Source organism: Apaloderma vittatum, unplaced genomic scaffold (assembly GCF_000703405.1).
Source record: "Apaloderma vittatum isolate BGI_N311 unplaced genomic scaffold, ASM70340v1 scaffold19617, whole genome shotgun sequence".
Classification (NCBI taxonomy): domain Eukaryota; kingdom Metazoa; phylum Chordata; class Aves; order Trogoniformes; family Trogonidae; genus Apaloderma; species Apaloderma vittatum.
The window spans coordinates 22,313-32,553 of NW_009724874.1; the positions used below are offsets into that span (position 1 = coordinate 22,313).

General features: G+C 40.4%; 2 protein-coding genes across 2 annotated transcripts in view; one reads left to right on the plus strand and one right to left on the minus strand.

Moving 5' to 3' along the window:
* The window catches only part of GPR1 (G protein-coupled receptor 1), an 11,832-nt gene extending 9,863 nt beyond the window's left edge, over nucleotides 1-1,969 (plus strand). The window contains exon 2 of the mRNA XM_009872704.1: nucleotides 904-1,969. Within this exon, the coding sequence (XP_009871006.1) occupies nucleotides 920-1,969 (1,050 nt within the window). The 5' untranslated portion in view covers nucleotides 904-919. The remainder of the gene's footprint in view (nucleotides 1-903) is intronic.
* A 4,709-nt stretch (nucleotides 1,970-6,678) lies between these two features.
* On the minus strand, nucleotides 6,679-10,134 carry EEF1B2 (eukaryotic translation elongation factor 1 beta 2; the record flags this gene model as incomplete). Its single annotated transcript, XM_009872706.1, is given in 6 exon segments — nucleotides 6,679-6,869; nucleotides 7,397-7,522; nucleotides 8,116-8,147; nucleotides 8,149-8,171; nucleotides 8,529-8,652; nucleotides 10,012-10,134. Coding segments are annotated over 6 exon segments (583 nt in total), but the record flags the coding sequence as incomplete, so codon positions are not given.
* Between the last annotated feature and the right edge of the window lie 107 nt (nucleotides 10,135-10,241).

Below are 10,241 nucleotides of genomic sequence, written 5' to 3' on the forward strand. Positions count from 1 at the left end.
TCTTTCTTTGGAGTTTCAGAAGAAAATTCCTGTGTGAGAAATCATGTTGTACTTTATAAGTTCTGGAAGCTTTTGCAAGAAAATAAAACTGGGACTGCCATTCTATCTTAAAAAAAAAAAGGGAAAAAAGGAGACACGTGTGTTTTCATCTATAGCTCTTACAGTGTGTCTTATTCTCCTGGGCAAGTTTATTTTCTTTCATCTGTTACCTGTTTCTCAGCTTACTAGTAGAAGAATACCACAACTGTGTGTATTGTTAAGGATGTTTCCTTCTCTACATCCTTTGCTGCATTAAGGAAGTCTAGTATGTTGAACGTGTCTGAAAATCAGCATTCCTTGATGCAAAGACAGAGAAGAATAAACACATAAACTTTCAGTTTCGGGACAAATCAATGTCTGTGATTTCATCAACTATAATTTGGTGGTAATTTTACAAAAAATGGCTTCCTGGCATTTTACATGCACTTTTTTCCTACATGGATGCCTGGTGCTTCTCTGATTTCTGACAGATAAAAATTTATAAAACTTGCTTTGTGTAGGAAAAGAGCAGTAAAATATGAAACCGAACTAGAAAAACAATAAAAAAATCACTTCATTAAAATTTTGCATCTGGTCTCCCATAAATTTATCAGCGATACTATGCTCAGTGCTCTCTGAGAAATAAATGCAAGGAAAACGGTTCCTGAAGATTCCAAGTGTTATCTTTATTTGAGCATTTCTTGAAATGCCCATGACCAAAATACTCCACAAGCTTTGTGCTAGCAACTGACATGAAAGATATGTGAAACTAAGTCAATGTTTTGGGGGTTTTCTAAGATCAAGAACTTAAAGGAATTGCAGGTAACTATTTGCAGTGCTGTAAAACATTTCTCCTTTGATTGTTCCATTTCTTTTCTTTCCCAGAAAGTAACTGTGCAACATGACATTTGAAGATTTTGAGAACTATTCTTATTTCTATGACCTGCCCGAGGAAGATGAATCACCCCAGTCTTCCCTCAGTGTTGCCCATATGATTTCCCTTTCCTTTTTCAGTGTGGCATTTCTGCTGGGAGTGCCAGGTAACGCCATTGTCATCTGGTTTATGGGCTTTAAATGGGATAAATCTGTTTCTACACTCTGGTTCCTTAATTTGGCCATTGCAGATTTCATTTTTGTTCTCTTCCTGCCCCTCTATATTACATACGTGGTAATGGGCTTCCACTGGCCTTTCGGGAAGTGGCTCTGCAAAATGAACTCATTCATTGCACTACTTAATATGTTTGCAAGTGTTTTCTTCCTGACGTTCATCAGCCTTGACCGCTACATCCGTCTAGTTCACCCAGTCTTCTCCTACAAGTATCGGACTGTAAGGAACACCCTCATTCTTAGTGGGATCATTTGGATGTCAGCCGCAATTATCGCTGGCCCTGCCTTATACTTTAGAGACACAGCTACAGTTCTGAATGTCACAATTTGCTACAACAACTTCCATGTGCATGACAGAGAACTTATTGTGCTGACACATCACATTCTCATTTGGGTGAGACTTGCATTCGGTTACCTCTTTCCGCTAGTGACCATGGTCATTTGCTACTCGTTGCTGATTGTCAAAGTGAAGAAGAGAACTGTACTGACTTCCAGCAGGCTTTTCTGGACCATCATTGCTGTAGTTGTAGCTTTTTTTGTTTGCTGGACGCCATATCACATATTCAGCATCGTGGAGCTGTCTGCTCACCATGACGAAAACTTGCACGGCTTACTGCAGGATGGCATTCCCCTCTCCACTGGCCTTGGTTTCATCAACAGTTGCCTCAATCCAATCCTCTACGTTCTGATTAGCAAAAAGTTCCAGGCCCAGGTGAAGACAACAGTCTCAGAGGTGTTAAAATTGGCCCTGTGGGAGGTGAGCCGCTCGGGAACTGTCAGCGAGCAGCTGTGGAGCTCGGACAACACCCATGCACCTGTGCACTGTTGTGAAACTGCTCAGTGACTGTTCTTGTCACCATCCCTCTCCAAGACAGCTGACAGGAGATTTGGAGGTGCTCTTGACTACACGTCTGCCACTCAGATGTGCATCTTTGAGTATACAATTTTATGTAAACAGCTGCCTTAATTGCACTTGCTGCTTTCCCTGAAAGGTTTTTAAAAGGACACGTTACTTGGGTGTGCTGCCCTTGCAACGCACGCACAGCCTGGACTGAAACTAGTTAGCATAAGTGGAATTGCTCTGGTTTGGTTTATTTTTTTGATCAGGAATGTTGTAATTCTGTTGTTTCAGTGTGCTTCCATACCTCACTGATATCAGAAGAGCACATAAAAATATTCTTCCTTGCCATCACTGATAGCACTCTTGATTGAGGAATTCTAGTACAAGAGCCCATGGCCATATGTCAATGGGTCATGAGTCCCTTGGTTGTTCAGTATTGCCTTCAGTGGGCATCATCTGGCTACATCCCAGCTAAGTGAAGCTTTTGGTGGTTCAACTCTGCAGCTGGAGAAGAATCCCAAGACAGAGAACACTCGGTCACTGCTTTCTCTTGTCAAAACCCAAAAATATGGTCATAAAGTCTGCTTTTTCCTAGTGTTCTTTATCTTACACTAAAAACTAAGACAGGAGAACCTGTGTTTTCTCATCATTTATTCTTATGCTTTTAGCACCAGTTGGATGCAAAATACTGAGCTGAGTTTTCATATTAAGTATTAGGTTCATTTGAAATGTGTAAAGAATTAGAGAAAATGTTTCTTAGAGAAGCTGAGATTAAAGGCTCCCTACCACATTTTTTCTTTTTCTGTGCTTGACCTTTCAGGCTCAGAGGTTACAGCCATGGGTCGCTTTTTATTGCACTGTCAAAGAAAGCTAAAGAAATAACATAACACTTTGTTTGGCTTAATAACAATCTTTAAAAAATGAGCAGGGCCAATTCAACAGTATTCTGTTGTAAGTCTTTAGCCAAATTTGGACTTCTTTGCTAAATGAGGGACAAGACAGGATATCCAGGAAATGAAGTCCTTTGCCCTAAGAAAGATGCAGTTATGCTATGTTCTCTCCCACCTCATTGCTTGCTGTAGCGTATATATTTGCATTGGTGCATATATGATTCTAAGTGGAGCAGACCAATATCTGATGCAATATGACTTAATTAAAAAGTCAAATGTGGGATAAAACTCCACTAAAGTAAAAGCATGAAGCTTTGGATAAATTCGAACTGTTTTTTACCTTGTTATTGGCCTGGGTATATAGAATAAAACTACCTTTCAGATAATCTACTTAGTTTCTATGGCCTGCCATTACACATAAGTAGGATTTATACTGTAATTGAGGCCTTGCATGTAAATATATTTGCTTTTGTATTTTTTTTAATATATATGCATGCAAGAGCACATCCACTATTGGTAGCTGTACAAACAGAAAATCTGACTGTGGTCTGTAACTGTTTTTTTAGGCTCTGGTTTCAGAGTTTGGAAGAGTCAGGCAGGATCAGTGGAATTTCAATGTATTTCACTTTGGACTGGAAACCTGGTAAGCAGTACTCTTCCTCTGAGACATTTGCTGCCTGGTACATAGTGACACATCATAATATTTTGGCACCGTGCTACTGAATATGCCTAAATCAAACATTCCGCAGTTTTTCTTCACATGTTCCCTGACATCTTTCTAAGAATAATCATAGAGTCATAGAATGGCCTAGGCTGGAAGGGACCTTAGATGCCTCTCAACTAGATCAGGCAACACATGGGGACCCAACGGGAATGTATTAGTACTACTCTCCTGACTGTACTCCAAGTGAAGTAATAAAACTAACTTGTTGTTTCCAAAGTGTGTGTTCATTGGCCTTTCTCAGCAGCAATATGCAGTGACTGCCCGTTCTAAGAACAGCTCTTTCCTAAAGGTTTTGGAAGATGAAAGCAATCCCTGACTCTTTCTGCTACAGGAGTTAAGGTTTATGTCAGCTTTCTTCTTGTATGTCAGCTATGCGAGCACACATATTGCTATGTATAGTAAAGATACTGAATGTTCAAATGGGGGGAATATACATATAGTGTCTTGCATAAATTATCAGAAAGCCTCCCCTGAAGTAGACAGCAGAGACAGAGAATGAAATTCAATGAGGCCAAGGACAGCTCTGGTCTATGGAATTAAGTGGATTAACAACTTTGTAATGTAACTACTACCACATTCACACCAAGATCAGTTACAGGATTCTCTCCAAATCAGATACCTAAACAAAGCAGATAATGCTCAAAAACTTCCTGTTTCCAAAGAATATCCAAAACAATACCAGCAGTTCTATGCTGCTTGGACTGAGGAATGCTCATTCAACTCACCACAATGGAAGAAAAGCCAGATGAAGGGGATCCATTTTATCATGCTATAAAGATACTGCAGAAAAACACTTCATAGGAAATAGCTCTGTGATTTACCGTTCATTCAAGAATAATAGCTATTGACACGTTTCATAATAGACAGGTTCTGGTTACTTTAGTCTTCTCTGCTTCGGGAACAGTTTGTATCTGAAGCTTGTTACATTGTAGCCAATACTTCTGTTGAAAATGTTTTCCCAGTATTCCTGTGTATTACATTCTTCAGTTATGGAACTGCTGATCTTTCTGTTACAGAAACTTGGGACAGAAGTGTCCTGTTTACTCAAAGATGCTAATTTTTCACAGGCACAATGACACAATAACATACCTCCACACACCCAAACGCCACACAAAACCCCTGAACACAAATGCACGTGGATTCTGTGGAATTCTCTTACGCAGATGAGTGTCTATTTTGTAACTGTGGAGACTGTGCTCTCTACCTCTTGGTCCTATGCAGCAAGTTCCCTTCTAACATCAAGGTAAAAGAAATCCCCACAGAAGAGTCTGTACATGCACGCTTGGCATAAATGAAACACACACACAAAAACCCAGTCTGGTAGGTCAGATGGCTCATGCTGCTGTATTTTAGCCAAGTTACGGTCTATAAAGCAAAGCATTTTATTCACTTAGAGATTTAATTTCGAGGTCAAAGGAAGAATTTAAAGGTAAGAAGCACATTAAATGGGAGATCAGAAGCAGTGATGGCCAAGGATATTAAGAATTACTTTTTTTTGACAGAATTTTTATTATTTATTTTTTTCTGTGGCATTTGGTAATGTTTTGCTTTTAACAGCACCATCATAGAATTGCTAAAACTAAGCTACATGAATTTGCAGAAACAACAGCTAGAGAATTACCACAGAAAGGGTACTGTGTGTTATATACAGGATGACACTACTCCTTTAGGAGTTAAGTTTATGGAAGGTGGGAATGAAGCCTGTAACTATACTTACTTTCAATTCTTTTATGAAAGCTTTAGACCTCTCACAGCTAGTTTTTTTTTTCCTGACTCAAGTTATAAAACAAAGCTCTTACATAATCTGAAGTTGGCAGACCTTTAAACAAAGAGAACAGGACCTGCTGTGACAGATAATCACACACATGCCCTGTGAAAAAAAGAACAAAAAGTTATTTTAGCTGCTGTTGTCAGGCTTTGGCACCGAGCATCTTCATCTTGGTGACCAACATGGAATGTAAAAAGCTTCCATTTCACTATCACAATAAATTCTCTATCTCGGTCCAACAGAAGGCCTAGAAACACAAATTTATCCAGAAGATTCACAACTTTGACAGCTTTTACATTTTTATGATTATGGATAGTTTTTGGAAAACAATTTAATCCTGATCGGTTCTCCAGTCTTTAAAAAAGCCCATCAAAATCAACCTGGAGCCAAGCAAGCAACTCAGACTGGCATTAACCATGCTACTTTATCTTTACATTTCAATTGAACACCTGTTTGACTGTTGTTTTTAGCTTGGAGCACGCTCCAAGTTTCATGTATAAATTATCCATGGACATTAGCTCTAGCTTGTGGTCCCTCCACCCAGGTAAGCCCTACCCTACGATGCCGGGCGGGGAGTGGATCAGGCAGCCGGTGTCCCGGTCCCTGCTGCCCCCTGGTGCCTTTCTTTGCCTGCACGGCGCTTCTGGGCACCGCTCCACCCGGGCTGGTTAGCGGAAGGAGCTTTTATCAGCACCAGTGTGTTTTATCAATCGCCAAACGATGCGAAATTTAAAGTAATTCCACTGCAAATGTTTTCACATCTGGGAGAAAGAGAGCCCCCAAGTCCGCACAACAGGAGAGATGGTGCCACGGTAGCCTCAAGGCTGATAAAAATCTTGTCTCACTGCACCCTGGCACCTCTGGAACTGCACCACAGCTCCTTCTGGCTTACCTTCATCTTCCCCTCCTCACACACACACCCCGCTGAAGCTTCAGCTTTTGACAAAAGCCATGATGTATTCCTTTAGTCAACACCTTTACTAAACAGAATTCATACTACTCTTTATCTGCCAAAAAAACATATTTGCACTTTGCCTGAGCCCTGTGCTTTTTCCCTGACAGCCATCCTTCCCTTCCAGAGGAATCATGGAAACTTCCAAAGATGAAGCTTCCTCCCAAAAATAGAGCAATGAGCATTTCAGATTTTTAAAGCCATGTTAAAATCTGGAGCGATGGTAAATTTTCTACTTTCTCTGCTCATGCTCTTGGGCACTACCATGGGGTCATGGAGCAACTCTGAAACTCAGTTCTAGCTTCTATTTTAGCCATCAACCAAATTGTACGAGTTGGATTACACCACGATTTTGAATTAACCACAGACATAGGCCAATTTTTGCAATTACGTTTATTCTAGATATATCAAGACTTAAATCTTATTGAAAGCAGCTACATCCATTGATTGTACATAATCTTCAAAAGCTGTTATTCTCTCTTCCAGCATATCTGTTCCAACTTTATCATCTTCAACAACACACTGGATCTGAAGCTTTTTGATACCGTAGCCAACTGGTACTAGCTTGGCTGCAAAAAAACCACAAACAGCCAACATTTTAGTACTCCTTGGTTGGTGGAATCGCTTAAAAATGGAGATCTAAGATTGAACCGACCAAAGCAGTTTGCAGAAATACATTAAAAAAAAATATAAACACATTGTTTCCTATTATAGACTGCTTAATCAACAAAGCATGCATTACAGAATGGTCAAATAAAGGGTTTGTTTTTGTAGAGTCCCCCAACCAAACCAGTGATGTGGGTGTATGGGCAACACTCTGCATCAGGAACTGTACAGGGAGATGCAGGATAGCAGAGTCACAGTTTGAAAGATTTTTAAAACCTACATTTGAATCTTAACCTGGCCACTACACCAATACACCTTTTTGAGCACATCTAGATACTGAAGTACTGCAGTGTTGCAACTCCCACCCAGTTTTTGGCTACCCACATCTTCACAGACCAGCAAACAGCGACCAAATGTTGAACTATTCATACACTACCTTAAGAGACCAAACTACCTCCCTCTCCCAGCTTTGAAATTTTCTCCTACTTACAAGATCCCCAGACCAAGCCATCTGCTTGAATGCTTCGAACACACTCCTCTAGTTTGGCCATATCTGTCTCATCATCCCAAGGTTTCACATCAAGCAAGAGTGATGATTTGGCAACAACAGCTGGTTCTGGGGGAAGAAACTCACCATTAAAAGCTAGGAATTTTTCAAGAACTCATTAATATATTTGCAAACTAGCTTCACAAGAATACCATAAGACATGCATATTCCAAATGTTCCAAGATGCAAATCCATATGTTCTTGAGAAATAGTCTCCTAAAAATACATAGATTAAGCAGGTAACTTTGTTTGTTACATAGGAATTCCTTTTCAGAGCACCTGAGAAGGAACTTAACACACCATATAACAGTTTATTTTCCACAGAGGGAATACTGGAACTGCTACAGTTCTGAGCACTTCCAGACCAGTAACTGTGGAAGAAATTGCATATTGCAGCCTCTTCTCTAAAGTCTCAGAGGTTTCTCTATTTAAAAAGTTCAGCTTCTGAGCAAGAGAATAACTGCTTATTAAGGACAAAACCTATGTTAAGGTTCCCATTTGCTACAGGAAAAATCTAAGCTCACAGGCAAGTCAAGTGAAGCCAGCGACTCCTGTCTCATTCCCAGTCGAGTTTATCTATATATGATTAAGAGTTTCCAGCCATCCTGTTCAAATGCATGAAAATTAACCTAAGCATAAATCCAAGTTCTCGGCAGACCTACTTTTGGACTTCTTTGATTCATACTGGGCCAAAAAGTTTCTTTGCTTCTTCACTTTCCTGAAAGAGAAATCCAGAGCTACAGAAAAGCACCAAAATCGCACACCTTTAAAGCATTACCACACTGACTGGCATCTACTCAGGCAAAAACAAATCATCACAACTGTCAGCCGAAAGATGGTGATTTTTTTTGTTTTATTCATCATGTAAGCCAGTCAAAGTAGACAGTTCCCTGCATTGCAAGACATCTCTTTCTAATGAGCTTTTACTTTCTGAGCTTTTCTGTTCTGCAAAGACAGCTGAATTTGAGAATTCCAAGTGGGATATGGAATCAAGGTAAAAAACCCCTCAAACTAGTTAAAGGCAAAAATCTGCACACCTCTGTATTTCAGAAAAATACCAAAAAATCACCAGTACCTCTTCATCATCAGATCCAAAGAGATCAATGTCATCATCATCTTTGCTATCTGTGGCAGCACCTGTCGTGTCCTCAACATCAGCAGGACCGTATTTCGACAACGCCTTCTTTACTCCTGGCAAGCTGAAAGAAAATAGTATGTATTAGGGATCTACTCAAATGCCAACACAAACACTGCCAATTTGTCAACAACCCAACAAATGCATTTCTAATGAAAATGCTGTCCTACAAATAAAACCAAAACACCTATCTAACTCTGCTACTTGAAAACAGAACCTCCCAAAGACAAATCCCAGTGCTCCTGACATACTAGTTAAGACTATAGCAAATCCCATATTCCAAGTTTGTTCCCCTAAGCTGACGTAATCCTGCCCAGCGCTGCCACGGGTATATGGGTAGAAAATGCTTTCTTACTGGAATCATTTACCTCCATTACAATCTGTGTAGGAAGAGTTACCAACTTCTTGTTCATGCTTCCCTAAAACCATTTTCATTTGTTTTGAAACTAATGGTGACAGAAAATACATTGTAACTGATAGCATGAGCTTGGAGGCATCAGCGAGTGTTTAACTCTGAAAGTTAGCTCTCGACAGCACACAACAGCCCAGAGCCCCTGAATTAATTATCTTATAGCTCATATAGTTCTGTAGTCTTACAATAAGCTCAGAGTGCTATTGTCACTGTGAACTATTGTTACTGGAGTCATAAAACTAGCTTTAGTTCTCAGGAACAAGTAGTAGTTGCCAGAGTGGACTTCATGAAGCCACTTTATAATCTCAGTCTCCTTCAGCATTTTAAGGGGCTTTGGAAACAGACTGGTGACTGAGCCACCCAACTTTACAACAGTTCCCTCCAAACAGGACTGAGGCACATAGAGGAGGCAGTGTAGGAATACTGACACTACCTATGCTGTACCTTTTTAGAGAGGCCTGCAGTCTCCATGGATGTCAATACAGCACCTTTCATGAACACTAAAATCACTAAAAAAGAAAAAAGATGACATTTGCTTTCATATTTCCCCTTCTTTATACGTGCTTCTGCATTGCAAATTATTGATTTTATCTTCCAGGACTAAAAATCTGAATGAATCACCTTCCTCACTTATCAAGTATGTACTGCATATTTCTCTTTCAAGACTCCTGTAACGCTTTCTAAACCACTTTGGTGTTGCCTTTAAGGGGTTGATTACTGGCAAGTAACTCCCAGCTTTCAGCAGTTATCTGTGTACATGTCAGCAAAATACCAAGCAGCAACGTCAGCAACTCAGCAGAGAAGAATAAGGTTGCCTAAATTCTATGCAAGAAGTGTAATGTACTGATGGAGGAGGTGTGCTCTGCTTCTGGAGTTGTTCCTGTTCCACGGGCAATGCAAAATGCCACATGGTACCATTGAAAAATCACTTTTTGTTTAACTCGAAGAAACAAGTGCAATACCCTGTAGGCAACTTCGCATATATATTCCAGCTTCGCAGTTTAACCATACCTTGCCTTCTGCTTTTCATACGACTTAATATGATTGTACCAGCGAAGAGCATGGAACAATTCTGCAGGAGGTGGGGCAGCGATTGCTTCAAAGACTGCTATATCAGCCTGAGAAGGGACGTACCTGCGGAGAACAAGCCCAAGTTAGACACCCTTCCTCCGTCCGCGCATTAAGGACACGAAACAGCAGGCGCTGAGCACACAGGCCGCCACGCTGCTGCCAGGCCCAGC